This window comes from Carassius carassius, chromosome 12 (genome assembly GCF_963082965.1).
Source record: "Carassius carassius chromosome 12, fCarCar2.1, whole genome shotgun sequence".
NCBI classification, from domain to species: domain Eukaryota; kingdom Metazoa; phylum Chordata; class Actinopteri; order Cypriniformes; family Cyprinidae; genus Carassius; species Carassius carassius.
Window position 1 is genome coordinate 21,811,842 of NC_081766.1, and position 22,811 is coordinate 21,834,652.

Consider the following 22,811-nt stretch of genomic DNA (forward strand, 5'->3'; position numbering starts at 1 on the left):
ATAATTTATAACTTTGTGTAAAATACATTAACAACTCTGCTGAAACCCATAACATGGAGCTAGATTCCCGTCCTGGTTAATAATAGTGGGAAAGAATGGACACGGAAACTTTACACCAAGAAAGAACCATTATTTATTTTCATGTTCAACCTCTATCTATCCATCACCGCGTTACCACCCTGTCCAGTCCCAGCGCTAACGCCACATCTTAGAGCTTATTACGGCGACCCACCTTCCTCGGAAATATGATTGACGTATCGTGGAAGAACTGAGGCGGGGCCAACAGCGCACTCTCGTCCAATCACGGGTGATGGGCGGCGCCCCATCGCTATGTGCCAGTGTTGGTGGGTGGAGCTTCCCGTTATGTGTCAAGTGTTGCCAGCAGACCTGTACGAAACAAAAGCACTTATCTCCCCCCACGTTTAACGCCTTCAAAGCACGTTTTAAAGCTGTTTCAGTCGTAAAGCTGTCAAAGGAAACAAGGAGTTACTCGGCAGAGTCACAGATTACACAGGATTACAGCAGCCTTTAGACAAAGTTGGGCTCTGTTGTCTTGGCTTTGGTGGCAGGAGCAGGAGTGGCTTGATCCTAAAGCAGCTCTCCAGATCAGATTTCACCCAAACCAGCTGTGAGAAGGAGCTTTGCCTTTTCTCCCCTCTCTCCTTCTCTCCATGTTGTAATCGCACTCCTGACATCCAGTAAGAAAAAAGAGGAGTGACGGAGAGAGTTCCTAAAGGAATTTTCCTTCTCCTAGGCAAGAATTGAAAAAGTAATCAGAGTCTAGAGAACAGCGGCGAGGATGGACGATCAGCCCCGGTTGATGCACTCCTCTCACGGGGTGGGCATGGCCGGACACCCCGGCCTGGCGCGGCATATGCTGGATGGCACGGGAGGAGCGGACGGCGAGGGAAGAAAACAGGACATTGGAGACATATTACAACAAATCATGACCATAACCGACGAAAGTCTGGACGAGGCACAAGCCAGGTACATATCCAAGAATGTACGCATGCTGTCTCTGTATTATTAACTTCATAGCAGCTACTGAAACCGAATGTTTTAACAAGTCAGCTGCTTTATATTTTTACGCGCTTCCCGAAGAGCACCGACTTTTTTTCGCGTCTTCTTTCAAACTTTTATACTGGCGTAATTTTTTATTTGCATTACAAATAAGTTACAGCCACTTCCGAGTGCTTCTGTGCATAATCTCAGCCTTCTTCTTCCCAGATGCATCGTTTCGATTTCCAATTGCTCTGGATCTCGCAGGTTACAAATGAGAAAGCGCATTGATTCAATTCCATATAGACTTACTAGCCTACATGTGGCGGGTGGATTCAGACCCAGTTTATTATTTATTGGACTACAAACACATAAGAACTAAGCAACGAAATAAATATTACCAACTATGCATGGTTGAATTTGTCAGAAATCCATAACTGACAATGTGTCTACAGTGTTTCTCACTACTTGTTTGCGTATTGAAGGAGCGGATTTAAATCTGCTACTTTCCATATAAATGTTTTATGAAAAAATAACACATTAACTTATAGTTATTCAAATTAATGAGGCAACTACATGAGACCTAATTTATATGACTGAAGTGTTGACAAAAATTAATTCACTTGACCCTCTTAACCTTGGCAACTGTCAACACAGGTGTTACTAAAACACTTTGAAATAAATGCAAGCATTTTAAAATCACATTTGAACCACTTGAAATTGACTTTAAAGCATTTTTGATAATTACCATGCATATTAAAACACTTTTATACTGATACGCAAGTTATATTTGTGTTTTAATATTTATTAATTTAATGTTTGTTGTGCTGTTTTCTGGAAAAGGAACGTAGCTAGTAATCTTATATGATAATTTTGATAGTAATTTCACTTTGCAATCCAATTCATGGTGCTATCTGTGATGCACATGAAACATTCAGACAGTTTTTACTCATTTAACACATGCTTCACTTCCAAAAAAAGTGCTGCACAATTTAGAGCCATTTGTCAGCTGTCTTCTATCAAATACCATTGGTAAAATAGTCAAAAACACATTTCCATCAGACATAGCAGGCATTCCTTCTAAGCCTAATGGCTGTGTTTTGACAGTTTTGACAGGTCATGCATAGTGACGGCTTAGTGTTTAGTTTCTGTTTTGTGTTTTTAGGAAACATGCACTGAATTGTCACAGAATGAAGCCGGCTCTATTCAACGTCCTCTGTGAAATAAAAGAAAAAACAGGTGGGTTTTCCTGTCTTACATAGAGAACAGAAAGTTAAAACTTGCAAGTGCTACCCTTTGGTTATCACATTAAGCTCAATATTGAAATATAGATTTTTTTATTTTATTTTTTTGCAGAGCTCTTTTAATACAGTGATGTATTGCATGTCTTGTGAGAATGCGCGTTATTAGATATTTTGATAGAGGAGAATTTGCAGTTAGAGTCAAGACTGCACTATATCAAAGTTCTGTAATTACAATAATAACACAAAAATTCATGGTATTCAAATATTGTGTGATTCTTCAGATAGATAGCTATGATTATTTTATGTGCTAGGATTATAATTTGTGCAGATGAGCTGAAGTGTATTACCTAATGCAGCATTTTACATTGTATTGTATCATTGGTTATGTTATGGTGCACTGAGCGATACTGATGAGGCTTTTCTCATTTTATTTTTCTTTTATAGCCTACAGTATATGAGAATATCAATGGCTTTAGTTTGAAAATAGGATTTTAGGATGCACTTTTATTTATTAAACTGTGATTTTGAGTGTTAGCTTTAAATTACTCACTCTGGCTCATGGTTTTGTTAATGCCCATCTGAGTTTTATAAACTCGACTCTAAACTTGCGACATACCTTTTTTTTTTTTTGGCTGCGCTGTCTGGCTACATGTGCATTCTAAATTGTTAATGGATACATTTGGAAGCTTTTGTATGCATAAAAAGTAGCTGGTTGAGTAAGGCACTTTAAGAGCAGTTTAAAAAGTCCACCAGAAGCGCTATTCATTAGAGTGAAATGAACATGCTGTTTTCATTATGCGATCATCCCTGAGTGAAGGCTTTCGAGGCAGATTGCTACAACAAGAAACAATAACAAATGTCAAAAAAAAGGAAAGAAAGCACAGCTGTATCTTCCTACTAATTAGCCCCAAAGTGTACTTTACAAAGATTACATGGATTTATTACATGGAAGCTGAATTTGGCTCTCTGCCACACTGTCTAAAAGGCATTGCAGTGGAGAAGTTTCCTCTTCCACAGTGAAACTCTGACCGACTGAAGAGGGTTTCGGAGGACCACTGTATTAGCCATCACAGGGGCCTCATGGCACTTTTTGTTCGCTTTTATCCTCCTCTTGTTTAGCAAGGTTCTCCGAGGAGGGAAAGAGTTATGCCTGACTCTTTTGAACTGGCTGGCATCACCCGGGTTCACTCAAAGTTCGTTTCCAAGATGAAGAACAAAGTGACTTGGACCTCTTCCTGGCTTTTTGCTCCTGCTTCTCTTCCCACAGTTCCTGGCAACCAAGAACCTGCAGGGCTTTTGACTAAAGAGGCGAACCTGGTTAGACTCCAAACACGTTATAAAAATGTTTGATTACGAAGATGCAGCTTTTTTGGTTGAATTCTAGTTGTGATGTCACGCCCAACATGAGGAGTGTGTGAATTAGTTGTTTGTTGTTCTCTGCCTATATTATATTTTTAATATCTCAATGCATAAATGAGATGCCCCCTACACACACCCCATGTTGAGCTTTTGTTTGTGTTTGAACGCAGCCCTGGTGTTTTTGTCAAAGGGGCGTTCATCTCAGCTTCCTCTGTGCCTCAGTTTTCTCTCTCAGGACTTCATTAGGAGCATCGGATCATCAAAATCAATCCTACCTGCATTTGATCAGTGCTTGTGTAAAAATATTAACATTAGCTGATTCCTGTTTTTTTGTTTGTTTCATTTTGAAAACACTAAACAAAGTTTGGGCTTTCCAGTTGTTGAAGGAAGTGGGAGGAAGGAAACTTTTGGAACTGGAACAGTAGGGCAAGATATATATATATATATATATATATATATATATACTATTTCTGTAGTTTTTTTTTAGTCCTGGCCTGGGAATTGAGAGAGAGAAAAAAAAAATATATATTTTTTTAAAGTGATTTCTATTGATAGTAGCCTGGTTGTGACTTAAGAAAACACTCCGAAAATAGAAAGAAAAAAGAATCAGTGATTTTAGGTGTCATTTTCTAATACTGAAAATGCTGTCGGGGACATGGTTGAGCAAACACTGAAAATAAGTCAACTCAAGCCCCGATGGTTGATTTGAAAGGTCCTTGTACATTAAATCCCCCTGTGCTCTCTCTTACAGAATTAGCTGTGAGCTGCTGTACCTCGGTTCACTTCTGTCTCTTTTTAATGTGAGGGTGTAATTTCACACTGCACAGACAGACACCACTAAAAATCCACCGCCGCCACAGAGAAAATGGCTCAACCCTCCGCTGTGACATTTACTGCAAATTTGCTGAGTGTAGAGCGCTCAAACGAGAGCAGCCACCATTTTTTTGCCAGGCCCTTTTTCATTTATTTTCTTTTAAATAAAGAGTCAGCCTTGTTCATGGTTTTACATTGTTGCAGCTGTAGAGTCCCAGGTGGATTCCTGTAAAGCGAGGTTATTAAATCCGTAGCAGGTCTGTTTTGTTGAAATGGTCTTGTGTGCTGTGGAACAGTGGAGTGTTAGCTTTCATAACAGACTGTGGAGGTTGAGAGCTTGTCTCAATGAAACAGTGGCTCTCTGTTTTCAAAAAAATGAAGTTTTTGTGCTCGCGATAACCTTGATTTACAAGAACTTCGAATGTTTGGATGAACTGTGTCGTCACCTCAGGCACCTCAGCCTGCTGATTTAAGCGCGACTCGTAATTCCTATTCAGACGTGACACAGTTTCTCAGACGGGAACAATAAATTTTCACTCCGCTAATATATTTCATCTGGAGACGTGTTGAGAGAGCATGGAATGACACGACTCCCGTAATTCTTTGTAACCTATGGCCGTCTTGGCGAGATTGACACGGCTGCGAGTTACCTGGCACACCACGTGTAGCGTGGCATCGTCGTGTTGACAGCCATGCAATAGGATGGTGTGGGGATGAGTCCTCCTCTGGCAAGAAGCTGACAAGCAGGCCAGTATGGTGTGCCAGCAGCAGATAGAGCCGGCCTGAACTCCTGACCTCGTCGTGTATTTTTACACAGGGCCTGACCGAGCTAACACAGCACAGGCCAGCGTGTGACTATAAATAAATATTGCGGCTTACGGAACAGGATGTGATGCGGGATAGGGGCCGTAAGTGTTTCGGATTATGTATTTGTGTGTACTGTGTGCTCTTGGAAATGCAAGGCCACTGTGTGTGTATTTGAATTTGGTGATTGGCACATATAGATATTCGTGTGTGGAAACTTTGACATAGACATTAACTTGGATGTTTGTTGGTATCGGGTTTCAGCTTCTTTACCCTTGGGGCTTTCATCAAGCCTGTTTCACATGGACATACATTTGCACAATCATGAACAGAGCTTTGAAAAATAAACTTGAACTTGAACTCGCTGAACCATAGAGGGTTAAAAAATGTCCACCAAAAAGGAAAGGAAAAATCAACAACAAAAAAAAGGGTTAGGTCTAGTTCATATTGGTTTCATACAATCTAGAAAAACTTTTAGAAAAGTTTCAGTATTTGTTCTAAAAATGTCATGTGTTGTAACTAACAAGTAAAACATATAACATATTTTCCTTAAAATTTAAATATATATGAGTCTACACGCATCTTAATTTTTATTTTCAAAAAATAGATTTTTCATGTTTTTTTTTTTTCAAAATATTTTGATGTATTATTAACAAATGTCATTCAATTTCTGAGGATTTAGTTGGACCACATGACATTTTACAGCCTGAACTAACCTTGCCTTGTCATAAAAATTAACTGATATTTTAAGTAATGCACTGGCCTAGACACACACTTATGAGGGTCTGCAGGGGTTTTATGCCCTAAAATATTTATAATGAATTTTAATTAGGAAATTGAAAACATTCTCCTCATAGTATTCAAATCATCGTTCTCTATTAATTGAATTTTTTATGTATTTTTATAATAGACATGTCATTGACCCTAATTCACTGGCGAGCACCTGAATGTGAGCTTGCAGTCAGTTGTGAGAAAGAGGTGTGGTTTAAGCAAAATAAATGTCTGGAGAAGTTTGGTATATGTCACCAGAGAGAAATCTGTTGTTCCAGCAGAAGATTTATGACATTTTGAAAAAAATTGCATGGATTTAGTGTTTACAACAAGATCAAAAACATGTATTTAGAGTTCATGTAAGGTGGCATTCAACAAATTATGCTTTTTGGCTTGTGCATGATGCTATAAGCAATATGGAGATATTCGATACACTGTTATCATCTAACCTGACACATGCACACATTAACAAGCATGTCCTTAATCCTTACTTGTATCTCATGTCAAATGAGTGATACAACCTCATATGTATCTCACTTTCTCACCCACTTGTCTCAGAAAAGTAATTAATTTACCTTTAACACAATATTCAGCTGCAAAATTCTTACAAAATATCTTTCAACTTCAAATAAATGTCTTTCTTTCTTATATTAACATAGCTATTATGAGATGAGATTTGAAAACACAAGTAAACAGAGTACTTGTTGTATTTTGATGTATATTTATCTTGTAATATTCACATATTTATTCACAGTGTTCTTTTACCTTTATTGTAGCGGTAGTAGTGGTTGCAACACCGCGCTTAATAAAGTTTGGACTTCATTCCTTAACTCATTTGTTCTTTGTGTGGCACATCATTTTAGAGCTGGCGAGATATCTAATGACCATCATAACGAATTGTGGAGAAATATTGTGTTTGCTACAGCTACATGTGGGGAGTCTCTCCTCCTCCTGTTTTATTTGGAACGTGATTGCTAATCATACTTAGGGCCGTTGGAACGGCCATGCCTCAGTAGCAGCATAATGTTTCCTGTGTGTTTCTGTTATTACCCAGCTTCAAGTCTAAACTCACTCGCAATTAGAGCTCCTTATAAATTATGCAAATGATGACTGGCGTAATTGAGACATGTTAATCATGTTTTAAGAGCCTAATTACAGAAATGTATAACGGAGGTGGGAGTCTCTAATTAGCTCTGATAACAGGTTGCCCGTGTGAATAGTGAAGAAGCGCTTTTTGTGTGGGAGGTGTTTTCCTTCTGCGGATGGTCAATAAAGGAACCCAAACCCTCATTTTATGGAATAATTATTGATATGGCTTTTGGTTATGGTGGGCCTGATTGAAACCTGGTTGAAACCGGTTGAATTTCGTACCTGCACTCCATTCGGTTCAGAGTCTTGGCTGACAACATCATGTTAATATTATTTCACATTGCTTTAGGATCAAAAAACCCACCCCTCCTCCTTTCCTGTATTAAAAAGCATTCCAACACATGAAAATAATCATCATTGTTGTTATTATGATTACTACTACTACTACTACTACTACTACTACTTCTACTAAATACAATCTGAAACAAAACTAATACTATTTTATATATATATATATATATTTACTGTATATAATAGGGCCCTTGTTGACCAAAGTCAGTTGATAAGCACTTCTCATTAGATGTTTGGGAATATTGTTGGCATATGTTGCATTCCCAACGTTATAAGCAACTCAAACTCAGATTGGCTGCAGAGATGGATTTTGCATAAAGCAGCATTCACTGCTTTCGAGCTACTCTGAGATACTGAAAACACGAGCTGCTCATGTAAAAAGCACACAGTACCACGTTATACACTGAAACACGCAGCGCATATATCACTGTTTCGGTTTTATTTTAATTAATCATGCAGCCCTACCCCGAATATATCATTGTATTTTAAGTAAGGGATATAGGCTACCGTTTCTCGCATTCATTGTTTGTTTTAGTGTAAGGCTCGATAGTCGTAATGTTCATTTAATATTTCCTTTCAAACGATTTGAATGCATCTAAAGTGCATAAAAGCATGGAAGCGCTGGCTGGTTTGGATATCTGCAGTATCATTGCCAGCCATTCTACAAACTGAGCGTTGTTCATAGTTGTCTGACAGATATCATATTCAGAGCCATTATAGCGTAAACATCTATTCGCTTATTGGATTAAAAATGGCTTTAGAGAGGAAATTTGCTTGCAGATGCGACGGAGCTCTTTTTTTCTGTCTGAGATTAGTCTGTGGTGCAGTTTGTAGCTCAATGTAAAAAAGCGAATTACAGTAAAAGGCTCTGCAGATGCTATTATTGTCTCTGTGGAGTCAGACTCAGCCCCTCAGCAGTGCAGTCAATGGCCGTGATCCATATAACAGCATTAGGGCTTTCTCTGCCACAAAATCCTCATCGTTACAAACACATTTCAGTTCATTCATTTCCTTACATGCCTTATGTGTAAAAGGCGGTGCCGTTTCCAGCAACGGTTGCCATACCAACACCCCAGGAGTTCATTTAGTTTAATTCAAAGGCCGGCGATTGTTGTTCTCCCATGTCCCGCTGTTTGATTTCGACGATGGCAGTGGCGGCGTTAGCGGCGCAATACATTAAAGACCCCCCTATATTCCCCCTAGCCATTAGGCCCCCACTTCTCCCGCTGCTATGAGCTGTCAAACACAGACTGGCGAGCGCCCATTCCTGTCTCGATTTCGTAAAAATGACACAAATTAATATATGCTACTTAAACCAGACCAAGATTAATGGCCGCCTTTCGCCGCAGCTTAGGAACACTGTCAGTCGACATGCACTCATTGGATGGAATCAACACTGATCAACATTTATTCGCTGTCGTATCCTGTGTTCGGGGAAATGTGGAGGGATTGAGAAACTGCACACACACACTCAAGCTGAGTAACTGTGAGCTAAAACATCCTGTAGACTATCGACTCAAAAATGACTTTTACAGACATTAACATTTTATAGATGGTGGGTATTAGAGTAATAAAATGACACTGATATCGTCTACCTTTGTTAGATTTCACCATACAGTTATAGTGTTGCCTCAGCCACGTCTATTTTACTTGAGGGAATGTCTCAACAGGGAAGTGTATTTTCATATTCATTCCATATACTTTAAGCTAATGATATGATATACAGAGTGCGCTGGGGAAGAGGCATGTTGTCTGAGTGGTTTAGCATGTAATGAATGTTTCTAATGTAGATTAATGTAATGTTATTGGCGTGGTGTGGCTGTGCTAAAGATCCCCCTACTCTCTTTAATCAGCAGGGGGGCCAGATGTTACAGCGGGTGAGGAGATATAGAGTCGAGGGGTGTGAGAGGATGTGTGTCGTTATGTGAAGGTAACTCATAGCTATGAGTCGCTCTCTTGCCCTGAAATATTATAATTTATGCTAATGAAGCTGCCGCTGCCGTGAGAAACAAAAGGGATGGCTATGAGCCTGTGTAACCCCCTCCGTGAACACATACTTGAGTGTACACATTTTCTCTCTCAGAGAGTGAAGGAGAGAAATTATGAATTAAGCCACCGTCCTCAGTGGTTTTCCTATCTGATTGGCAATACTTTAATGCAGAAAAACTTAGAATTTTTGTGGGTTAATGATAAACTGTGACTTACCAACAAATTTTTTTCAAGAAAAACGTATTCCCTTGTATTGTCTTATGGTTGTATAAAGTGTATAAGTATGTTTTATTAATGCATTTTTATATAATTTTAATTCAAATTTTAAGTGTAATTTATTCCCACTAAAAGCTGATGTAGTGTGTAAATACAATTTAAGAAGTCAGTAATGTTACAAAAGATTTAAATTTCAAATAAATTATGTTCTTTTTCTACTTTCGGTTCATCAAATAATCCTGGACAAAAGTTTCACAAAAGTTATGTATGTATCAGGCAGCCTGATGGTTTTCAAAATTGATAATAATAAGAAATGTTTTTTGAGCACCAAATTACCTGAAGGATCATGTGCCACTAAAGACTTTTTTTATGCTGAAAATTCAGTTTTGCCATTGCAGTAATAAATTACATTTGAATATATTAATATAGAAATCAGTTGTAATGTAACAGTAATATTATTTCTTTCAAAAACATAAACAAGTCTTATTCTGATTCTGAAAAGGCATTCTAGTACATTACTTTGAGTTAAAGTTCTAGAGTTAAAATTAAGTTAAAGTTTCTATTCTTCTAGCATTAGCAAGTGAAATTGCAGAAACAATGCCGTTTTTCAAACGGTTTTCCCAAACATTTCCCCATCGGCAATTGGTCAGTCAAACAGATAGCCCCGCCCCTAACTCACAACATTGGTTGAACCTCTGTTGGCATGCCAGGAAGGTTGAGATGCTTAAACAAACTAAAATTTTATGATGGTGCCAGAATGTTTATAATTTTTGGAGAAATTGATCAATGATTGGCTTACATACAGTTAGTCGCACATTAAGTTAGGAGGAAGTGTTTTAACACACTTCAATTGACAGCACAGCAGATGTGACTGAATGTATGCCCGGCTGTGGAGGGGCAGAGCATGTATGGGGGGCATGAGGCGGTGGATTTGGATCACTTCCCAACATGGTGGCCAGTGAGCGCGTAGGTAGCTTTTAGCACAGCGGGCTGAGGAGCAGGAGCTTTAGCAGGGGTCAACGCTCACCACGGCCGCCTGGCAACACCACACACACACCGAGGAACCGTGAAACACTCTGCCCTGAACACTCAGGCAAGCTTAATCGAGGGGAAACAAAGAGCACCTCATGTGGCAAGGAATTCAAGGTCTTGCAATAGCTCAGTGGGTTTCCCCTCAAAAATGCAGTAGATGAAGAATAAAATGATACGAAGGCAATACAGTGCATTTGTGAATTGCATCACAGTCACCTTCTGTAATTATGTGGATAGTAATTATTTCCTGTACGCTAAACACAAAAGATTCAATAGCGTCTGACCTTGAGGACGCAGGTCTTGTGTCTTTCGACTAATTGTGTGTTTGCTATTATAGTTTGTTTCTAAACTGAGAACTGTTTGTACAGTGTATGCTCGCTATTCCTGAATACACACACATACTCACACTCCCGATTGTCCCTGTTTGCCAGCTCGCCTTTGCAGTGTTAGTTATGGACAGTTAACTCCTGGAATCCTGTTAATGACTGTCATTTTCCTTTTTTGGCTTTTGCATAATCAGCATTGTGCTCCGGTGTCCTACATAACTGCTTTTAGCAGCTCTTGTCTAGGTCTTCCGTTGCTTAGAGCACAGACGGAAACATGGGTGGCAGGTGTGTGTGTGTTTGTGCATTTGGGAGTAGGGGAGGAAGAAGGCTGTTCTAGTGATATATTGCACTTCAAGCCTCCTGCCAGAAAAAGGAACAGTGAAATGTCAAGGCATGTGCAGTAGAGTTTACCTCGACCTGAAGCCAAACCTCCTCCATCGAATCCTTATCAACTCTCATCAGAGAATATGGTGTTCAAGCAGGAAAAACATGTTCGAATTTGGCTTGCAACATTACCTGATCCTGTTACCCCTCTCTCTTTTAGTCATTTCTTGTCATTTCCGTGTTGTTTTTTAGCTTTAGACCAAGAGCTGAAGCAGCTGTCTGGTGTCTCCTGTTGCTGCTGCCCACTGTTTTTCAAGGTAATATCCCCTGACAGCATCGTAAGCACGTGCCTCCTTATATCTGCATACACTTTGCTTTCATTTGATTTCCTATTACCACACCTCATAGTGCGCGTCTTTTGGAAATCCTCCCCGATAAGGCGCTATTGATGAATTGATATCTGTGGAGGCGGCAGGGAGATAAAGCTGCACAGGTTAAGAGCTTTGTGGATAGTTTAACCTTGATATAACAGTTGTTTCAGCGAGGTTGATTTTCTCTCATCCATCTTCATCCATCAGGGCCTCACTGAAGTATGCAAATGAGCACAGCGGAAAGGCACATGCTGCCGTTAAATGGGCCGTTTCAAATGTGCGGTGTACCGCGCTGACAGGGTGATACTCCTTACTGTCCAAATTTAGTGTGTCTTCACAGATACCCCCCCCCCCCCAACACACACATACTAGCCCCCATTACTCTCAGCAGAATGCTGGAAGCATGTTGACTTATAAAATATTCATAACGTCCTTTTTCTTGTGCCTGCCACATTGCTCTTCATATTCAAATGTGTCAGCATAAAATGTGAGAGGAGACACGCATTTTCACGTGTGTTCGGTGTGTATAAAATGTGAGTGGATGTTTTGACAACAATAACAAGAACATTTCCAACAGATACTATTATTCCCATGGCAAATTATGCCATTTATTTATGTTAGTGGGTTGTAACTGATGTGAGTATTATTAGCTGTTTGTGAAATATGGATGTTTAAGTTAATTAGGGAGTGAGGAGATGTTATAATTATAATGCTTAATGTCCCAGAAACCACAGTTGCAGACACTAATGCAGAAAATAAAATGTAAAAACAATGCGTTTTTATTGCATATCTGACACCTCTTGCTTCTTTGTTTACATGCAGTTTGCTAAAGGGAGTAATGAAAAACAAATTAAATCAGTTATCTGTGAAACAATCTGCACATGGCAAATAGTTTTACTAGAAGTAAACGCTGAGAGGTTTTGTTATTTCTGAGCATGTTTTTTTTCTGTTTTGCTCATATTGGTTACTACAAGTTTTTATAAGGCACTTTTATATTATGCTAATTGTTTAACATCTCAATCAATTCTTATGATTCTCATGATGATTCTATGTTCTATGTATGTTGACATTTTCAATGTAGGCTCTTGAATTTGATGCAAAAAAAACCTGCCCTCCAACCAATACGCTCGTATAGGTCGTTTGTCCAAATCCCTGAAATACGACCCATCAGAGCGTATACTACAATTGCGCCCCTATCGGCAAAAGGTCGTTTTCATATTAGTGTTTTGTACTCTTTTATTTGCACTCTGATTTGTGTTTCGTGTAGCTCCAGGGGCGTAGCACCAAATTTTGGGCCCTGGGTACAAACCATCTTGCTGGGCCCCCAATACCATAGTGATACCAATGGGTAAGGTATTGCATTTTTATCATAAAAACACTTAAAATGTAAACAAAATAGGCCACACTCTGATTAATATATTTTTGTTTTATTGTCGAAAGTACTACTTACTGAGATGACAAAAGGTCTAGCAGGTCCAAACCTGGACTAAATCAAATATACTGTAAAGCAGTTCTGAAAATGACCATACCAAATGAGAAAAACTTTGGTCTGAAACACAAACTAAATAATGTCAGTTTTTACTAAATGCCCATTGACGGGTCTTTGCATGCGCAAATTTGCTGATCAGGTCTTTAAAGTCCAGTTTTTTGCTAGCATTTGAACAATAGTTTTCCTGTGCTTATCAGTAAGAGTTGTTGACCATAATCCTGGGTCCTCTGACAATCCCTCTCCAGTATCCCTAAGTCTCTCATTCTCTTCTCTTTCCTCTTCAGCTCTGTCCTCCTGCTCCTGACTACCTTCATCACATTCTTCACTTTCCCTCTGATCACTTATATCAACCTCATCTTCTATTTCTGCCTCTGCTACAAGAGGAAATAAACAAAATGGGTACATTGTTATTGTACACATTTAAACTTTAAACTGTAAACTTTAAACTGTAATTAGTAATTACACTTTAAAGTTTAAATGTGTACAATAACAATGTACTAATTTTGCTTATTTCCTCTTAACACTTAATTACTAATTACTAAGTGTTAAAAAGCTCACCTTGTCTCACTGTCACACTCACATCCACCTCACTGTCACTGCTTTCACCTAGCCATGATGAGGGGCCTGCTGCTGCAGGGTCTGACTCTGAAACTGAAATATATGGCTTCAAATGGTTGCTAAAATATCCTTTATTGTCACAATACCTTTTTTTTAAAGTGTAGGCTAAGTACAAGATAATTGATGATTATTTGTCTGTTTAAAATAAATGCAGACTAGACTATAGAATCACAGGGTAAACTAACCGCCAAACTAGACATTCAGTCTTTGAATTATGTTTTAAAATAAGTCATTTTTCAATCATTAAGATGTGCATTATTATACTGAGAACAATCCTGTACTTAATGTAAGAGCGTGTGCGAGCTAATTTGCATAACAATGCGGTAAAATAGGCGCTAACGATCTGTGTTTTCGCGGGTGTTAGATTTTGACAATGGAGGGAAATATACAGTGTTTTCATGTAAACTTCTGACTCTGAGAGTGGGGAGAACTGCAGCAGAAGAGTTTATTGATTTAAAAACGATTGTATTGCTTCCGCCAAAGAAAATAGTCCGTTCCGCGTCCATAGCAACGCGCTGTTTTTCATGGCAACGGTCTGTTATACTTCGCAGCGGTCTGTTATCAAGAAATAACAGACCGCATTCTACATTGGAATTCAGCCAAGCCATGTAATAATCAGAAACATTGTTTGCTCGCTATGAAGGGTGTGATACTATAAAGTATTGGTATATTATTCATAAATGCAAACATAAATGTATGCTATTCTACCGGGAGTAGATATTTATGTTAAAACAATGTCAATGCTTGATGATGCATTTGGAGCTCACCTCTCTTTTCAAAAAAATTTGTGAGCAACTGCTTGCCCTCATTTGCCCTTCTCTCTTTATTCTGCTTCTCTTTTCGTTTTTGAGCCCCTGATTTTCCTTTCTTAAGGAGAGACATGACTCTTCACGGCTCACTCCAGCTCCTGTCTCATCAACTGATTCAATCACCGCGGGTCCGCAGCAGAAGCACCTGGCCTGCGGGTCGTACCATTTGCATTGATTCGAGAGGGGTGTGGGGCCCTGCACAGCATGAAAATGACTTTTTTATACCAAACCAGCGCCTAACTACAAGTTTAGTTTTGCACAGGAACTTTTTTGTTGTACATAAATGCTATACAAATGTTAGTGCATGTATATGTATGTATAGAAAACTGACGTCTAAGGGCCCCCCCCCTGCCTCGGGCCCTGGGTACTCGGTACCCTTTACCCCCCCAGTCCGACGCCCCTGTGTAGCTCAGTTGGTAGATTATTGCGCTATACATTGATAGGTAATCATGCTATCCTGGGTTTGATCCCAGGGAACGGATGTGCATAAAAATGTATATGCTCAATAAATCATAATTTAGCATGATTTCTGTGAGGGTTAGGTTTAGGGGTGGGGTTAGGTGTGGTCATTCGAACGAATAAGCCACCTAGTAAAATATGTAGGAAATACTGTGAGATCGGTGTAAAAAGCCCACACATTGCATTTAAATAAACTTGCGTTTTGATTGGTAATGACGTTATACGTCATTTCATGACGACAGAAGCAACGTGATACTGTCATTATTTTTACGCCCGCTAGAGGGCGATTAACTTTAAAACGTAAATATAGGTCATAATACGGTGCTTGCACAAACGACCTATATGGTCGTTTTTGTTGGAGGACAGGCTCAAAAAAACATCTGTCTTGTTCCATTGTGATTGCTGTGCAGTTAGAATATGGGAGTTAATTTCTACTCCTTGTAATTTTGACTTCCTCTGGGATGTCATCAAAATATATTTTTACAGGAGCATATAGTTTATAGCCACTATTAAAATCCACTGTGAAGCAAGCATTCAAAACAATGGATCTTGAGAGCTGTTAGCTTCTATGCTTCACATGCTGTCAACCGTCCACTCGTTATATTGCCCAAGGAGGACTGAAAAAAACCAATGGGGCGAATCTTATTCATGACTGATGGATCTCTGTGCTAGAGCTGAAACAATGAATCGATTTAATCGATAAAAATCTATTATTAAAATAGTTGTCAACTAATTTAGTCATCGATTCATTGCTAAATAACTTTTATTTGCCGTAAGCGGCTCATTTCGTGCATATTTCAAATCTGCGGTGACCAAAGTGTGGCAGTAATGAGCCACCGGAGGTTTTACTCAGCCAGTACAGCAGGAGAAGTAGCGAATAGCCAATAGCTGGCCTCGTTTTATGTCACGTGCTTCCCGAACAGCGTCTCTGCAGTAGTGATGGGAAGTTCGGATCATTTTACCGACTCGGACTTTTGAGTCTCGTTCAGCAAAATGAACGAATCTTTTTTCGAGTCATTTCGTTCATTTCGTTCATTTTAGCAAAATGTAATGAAAATGTTATGTGTTACTTCCCCAACACATCTAGTACTTACGCAAACGTTGATCCCACTAAAAACAATACAAAACTAAAATGCTATAAGATACAGAAAAAAAAATTCCTTCTTTACCTGGGTCTTCAGTCTGTGATTAGCTCACCTCACCTCTTATCTGACAAGAGTCCTCGGGTTTAAGTCATTCCTTAATCACGTGACAGCCACATACGCAAAACTAACGCAGTCTTGAGTCGGAAAGAGAATTGATTAGTTCATCTCATGAGTCTTTCGGGTCTCGGGTCGAGTTTGACTCGTTCCTTAATCACGTGACAGCCACATACGCAAAACTAACGCAGTCTTGAGCCGGAAAGAGAATTGATTAGTTCATCTCATGAGTCTTTCGGGTCTCGGGTCGAGTTTGACTCGTTCCTTAATCACGTGACAGACCCATACGCAAAACTAACGCAGTCTTGAGCCGGAAAGAGAATTGATTAGTTCATCTCATGAGTCTTTCGGGTCTCGGGTCGAGTTTGACTCGTTCCTTAATCACGTGACAGACCCATACGCAAAACTAACGCAGTCTTGAGCCGGAAAGAGAATTGATTAGTTCATCTCATGAGTCTTTCGGGTCTCGGGTCGAGTTTGACTCGTTCCTTAATCACGTGACAGACCCATACGCTATTTCTGACCTTTTCTGTCACTGTGTTTTTGTTACTGTTTGTTGAGGATCTGTGGTTTGTTATTATTTTATAAATAAATAAAACCCTGTTATAAATAAAATATTGATTAATTTGTCTTTTTGACTGTCTATCGGTAAATAAACACTAGGCTATATAATAATATAATAATTCAAGCTTACAATAAAAAGTATTTATACTAGTTTGTTCATTTTTACTCCAATTTTGAGTTTGCTAGTATAATAATTGCTTTTCCTAGGCAGACTTGACATAGTGGTGTAATATATGTATAAGAAGATTGCTCAAAAAAGGACATAATGACATATACATTAAAAGCAAATAAAATTTTGAATTTGAATTATTAATGTTAGTTTAAAACATTAAGGTTATGATAACTTCAGCTTTAACAGTTTTAACCCAGCTCAGAGTGAGGAGGATACTTCAGGTCCTGGTGCTACTGCCAGTGCAGGGGCCATGTTTTGGGAAGACTTTGACGTGAGGGTAGCAAGCTTGAGGCCTTCTGCTACCTCTTCTAAGACCTCAGATGCTATAAAGGTGCAGGCCTACCTTGCAGAGCCACTCTTACCCCGCACATCAGACCCTCTGGCCTGGTGGAGGAGATGTTCACCAGTATACAAAAGCCTTTCTGAAGTCACAAAGACAAGACTTTGCATTGTGGCCACATCTGTGCCATCTGAAAGAATTTTTTCTAAAACTGGGCAGATTATCTCAGATAGAAGAAACAGACTCAGCCCATCCAAGGTCAGGGAGCTTGTTTTTTTTTAATGCAAACATGCCTTAAAGCAAGTCCTAAAAATATAACCACAGTGTGTTATTTATTTTAAAGCTTATTTATTTTTATTTATTTAGAAAAAGACTAGCTTGTTGTGCAATATTTTTGATGTTGTTGTGATTTTAAAGGTAATTTGTTATTGTTATAAGGCTCCGTAGCTTTAGTATCTCTTCATTTTCATTTATTTTTATTTAAATAGTTTAAAATTATTTGGGGAATAGTTATACTCTTTGATATAAAGTTTTTATTTTGGCACAAAAGTGTTATTTATTTTAAAATGTATTCATTTTAAATTATTATATATAAAAAAGCAAAGCTTGTTGTGCAATATTTAGTTTTTCTTTTTTTTCTTTTTTTATATTGTACTTTTAAAGTTCATTTGTTAAGGTTATTTGACCCTGTGGCTTTATTATCTTTTAGTTTTATCTTTATTATACTTTTTTATTATTTTGATTTATTTTGGAATAGTTGTCCTCTTTGTTACAAAGCTTTAATGGCACAAAAATAAACAATAAACAACAATTCAAAAGTATGTACACAGTGTTTTTTAATGTTTATAAAGTGTCATATGTTACAAAAGTATGGTTTATACAGACAATCTGATTTAATAATTACTCTAGCCAATGTTGTCACATCACGGGACAAAAGAACGAACAACCCGAAGAACCGAAAGATTAACTAATCAATTCTCTCTCCGACTCAATACTGCATTCTTTTACTGTCTATGGTTTTAGCGTATGGGGCTGTCACGTGATTAAGGAATGACTCGACCCGACCCGAAGACTCATGAGATGAACTAATCAATTCTCTTTCCGGCTCATATTGCATTGGTTTTAGCGTATGTGGCTGTCACGTGATTAAGGAACGAGTCAAAAACCCGATAGACCCGAACTATGAACTAATCAATTCTCTTTCCGGCTCATATTGCATTGGTTTTAGCGTATGTGGCTGTCACGTGATTAAGGAACGAGTCAAAAACCCGAAAGACCCGAACTATGAACTAATCAATTCTCTTTCCGGCTCAAGACTCCATTGACTGACAGGTGAATCCATAGACATGTATGGTGAATCACTACTACTAGAACAGAACCTATAGAATAATGCGCATGCGCGACTGAACGAATCACTCCCCGAGACGACTCGTTCTTCCCGAGTCACATTAAAGATTCGTTCAAAATGAACGAATCGTTCAAGAACGACACATCACTACTCTGCAGCATTTAGCGGGATGTGGGAGACTGGGAGTACTTTACTTTGAGCCTTCAAAAAAGAAGAGTAACCTGTAAGCTCTGCACTACTGAACTGTTTAAGGGGACGTTCACATATCGCGTCTTTTGCGCGCTCTAGTTCGTTATTTCCAACACCGCACCGCATCGAGTTAAAAACATCTCAACTTTTCAGAATGCTGCAAGCGCATCGCGGGTCATGTGACAAGAACTAACCAATCAGCTTCATCCTTTCCCGTAACAACGTTAAAAGCTCAGTCAAGATGAAAGGAACAGCTGATCATAGTTGTATATGGATTTCCATTTTGAAATAAATTTAGTAGCAGAGCTACTGCAAGCGATTTTTTGAGCTGCAAATCCATTTATCCTTTGCTGAAATTTCCGCGTCTTCAAGGAGAGAGCACGTCATGGTTGCTTAGCAGAGGCAGACGCCTCAGGGGCGCTTCTGCACGAGCGCTTTAGAAAGGAGGAGAAAGCGGCGCGCCTAGCGTTTTCCACGCGTTTTTAGGCACGATATGTGAACGGCCCCTAAGACTTTTATTTGTGCAGATTCTCCAGTACAATGTTGTTTGCAAATGTTTAGTCGTAAAAGCTGATAACATTGCTTTTTAACAGTTAACATTTAAAGCTTTACAAACATGTTCTGTGATCAGTTTGTCGTTTAACAGTTCAAAATTCAGTCGTGCAGCCTAATTATGACTGAATGAGAGAGGTAAATGTTTAAAGATATTTGAAATGCACTTTTTTTTCTAAGTATTCACTGCTCTTTTTCACACAGCAGGTTTTTTGTGTGTGACTGTCCAATTTTTTTTTCTGGACAACCTTCTGATGGATTTTACTTTAAATTGTGAGTTCCATTCAGGTTTCATGCCACTGGCACTTTATTCGAAGGATTGTTTACAATTTCACAGCAAAAGCTATAAAGCTGTTTCCCACTAAATAATAAAATACAATGCACTGCAATTTTATTCTGTTTTATCCTTATTCCTCGTGAAAATATGTTCTGAAAGATTCCTTAATAAGCTTCGTTCAGGATGTTAAACTACTTTAGGAGCTCTAAGGACTGCCATGGTGAAAACATTATTTTAAATCTCCTTGTGAAATTTGCTAGAGTATGGGTCAGTGTTCTGATTGCAGAAGAGTTCGACAAAGGATTACTAACACAATAAAACAACTCCAGGTATATTTTTGATTAGGATATGACAGTGCAAAATGGTTAAAATCTCTTAAAAATCTATGCTGAAGGATAAAGACCATTTATTAATAATTTACTTGGGGAAAAAATGGAAAAAACTAAAATATAAGTACATAAACCGATTAATCGATTAATCGTAAAAATAATCAACAGATTAATCGATTATCAAAATAATCGTTAGTTGCAGCCCTACTCTGTGCCAATCAGGGTTCAGTGTGGAGGGAATCAATGTAACAAGCCTGGGAAACCTGCCATGTAGATTTTACCACAACTGGCCTCCACTAAAAAAGCCCATTAACATTAATGAAGGATGGTTTTTAAAACTTCTTCAGCAATCAAGCCCGACAGGATTTATGAAATGAATGGCCTGCCATTAAGAATCATGATTATCATTAGCCAGGTCCACATGATAGATTGGTAAGGGATCATTCAAAGACCATCAATGCCAGCCTTTCCCTACCAATATACAATGAGAGATGCAGCTCATCAATTGAAATATTTTAAGTGAAATAGAAGTCAAATATTGTTTCCTGTAGTAGGTTTGTATGCTGTGTTCAAGTCCTTCTTAAAAGATCCTGCTTATGTATTTGGAAGTTTTAATACAGTACTTGATGTATGTTGAAGAAACTTTTCAGAACAAAAAGAGGAATATTTGGTGTGTAATTAATGCTTTTATCATTCTCATGGCACAGTGACTGATGGGAAGTGTCTTGATGGAAATGACTTTTCATAAACCAGCTATATTTGTATTTTTTTAATACCATGTTTTATCACTGTTCTTTAATCACTGTTTAAATGATAAATGAATGTCGAATGATAAGTTAAGGGCATCATACACTTTGATTGAGACAGGAAGGATGCATGATTTCACATGCTGAACAGGACGTTCATGAGGAACATAATATGTCATGGACAGCACTCTATAAATCAGTCTTGCAAGTGTCATGATCATTTTTCCTATGCTTCATGCTAGTGCTTCCTCTGCACAATATGTCTGTTTTAACAATGAACTTCTTAATCCACTGGTATCAGATGACTATTTGGTCAGCAGAGGTTATGCTTGTGAACTGAAGCACTTTTTTATGTTTCTTTGGGTCAACTAATATTCTGCTACTGAGTTCAGTTACCAAGAAGCTGCATGTTATTACAATATATGCACAGTTAGCGTTAGCAAAGCATTTCTGCTGTCATGACTTATGCTTCAGAAGAGAAACCCGCCAACCATCCCTCCTCTCTCTGTCATTTTCTCTTTTTCAGTCAAACCTTTCATTTTCTTTTTTACATATTACTCTTTTTGCCGTGTTTCTCATTCCCCCAATCCTCAGAAGTCATTACAGTACTGTGGAGTTGTGTAATGGAGCCCACAGTTATCAACTTAATGAATTCTACCCAGTTGCCTCCTTTTATTGTGCCCCCTCTCAAATGCAACTTACATTGTGTGTATGCTGAATTTGGCTGCACATTTGTGAAATATAAACCATGGATCCACCCTGTCTATGTCCATGTTTTTATGGGAATATTACCTGTGGGTTTTTGGAATAGTTTTGTAGCAAAAATAGATATTTTTTAACTTCAGGTGATATACCCTATGGATTTTTACTGGATTTATCTGACACTATGATATATGTATAGCAGGGCTGGGGGATATATAATGAATATGCTTGTTATATTCACAATGATAAAAAAAAAAAAGTTTGCATTCCCAGAATTTTCTGTGGTGTTTTTCCTTAATTAAAAAGTCTTGTTTTATTGGTGCATATAAATTGAGTTTGTATTTTCATTTAGTAAAAAACAAAAACAAAAAAACACACTTATTATTGTTTATTGATTATGGTTTATTTAAGGTTATATATATATATATATATATATATATATATATATATACATACACACACACACACACACACTTTTTTAGTATTACTAATATTATTGTTATTATTTATTATTATTGTTATTATTATTTTAATCTAACTAAATTATTTTTTTGTATTTTATCACATTCTCATAAGGCTGAAAAGTTTTGAAATATGATTCTCTTGACGTCAAGCCCTAATATGTACAGTTGCAGTATTTTGTTAGTGAGGTGGCAGCCATATTGCCAGTCTCCTCTTTCAGTTGGCATCCAGCACGCTGTTGCTCTCTCTCTCGTTCTCTTTCTTTCTCTCTCTCTCTCTCTCTCCTCTTTTTCTCTGCTGTGTAGGTTGGGATTTTCTTTGGCAGACTTGGACCACAGCTCGTTAGACTAAAAGAATGCACTACTTTAATTAATAATATGTAAATATCTTTCAGTGGGCTGCATTTGCATATTAAGAGAGATTTGCGGAATCTGTGGAGTAATATATTTTAATTAGGGATTAATTAAAAATAATGGGAAATTTCATTTTGCCTGGCAGGTTGGTTTGTGCTCTAGTATGTGTCTGGCACATTCGTCTGACTAAATACCGGCCGCCCACCTCCAATCAGCTTCCTTTCTCTCTCTTCTGCTCTTTAAGGACCTTTTCTCTCTTTTCTGTATTTCTTTTTTACAGTTATCTGTTTTGTCTTCTCTCAAATCTTGTTCTTTCCATTGTCTCTGTTTGTTCATATCTATCTCATCCAGATCTTCAACAAGGTTTCAGTACGAACTCTCACCCCACTGAATGTGATAATGGTTTAACTGGTTAGCAGTATGACTCACCTTCCATCCCTGCATCCATTTATTTCCCCTTTCTGTACTCTCTCTCTTTCTCTCTCTCTCGCTCTGTATTTTTCTCCTGAAGGATAGGGAATGACTCTCAGACACGGAACACTAGTTGTGTTGGCAATTATGTTAATGGGCTGCCA

The 22,811-nt window shown here is 38.3% G+C and overlaps 1 protein-coding gene across 3 annotated transcripts in view; it reads left to right on the top strand.

The window, feature by feature from the left end:
* Positions 1 to 474: 474 nt before the first annotated feature.
* Positions 475 to 22,811, top strand: part of LOC132155109 (pre-B-cell leukemia transcription factor 1-like) — a 62,766-nt gene continuing 40,429 nt past the window's right edge. For all 3 annotated transcript variants that reach the window (XM_059563906.1, XM_059563908.1, XM_059563907.1), the window contains exons 1-2: positions 475 to 987; positions 2,165 to 2,238. In XM_059563906.1, coding sequence (XP_059419889.1) covers positions 800 to 987; positions 2,165 to 2,238 — 262 coding nt within the window. In that variant the 5' untranslated portion in view covers positions 475 to 799. The remainder of the gene's footprint in view (positions 988 to 2,164; positions 2,239 to 22,811) is intronic.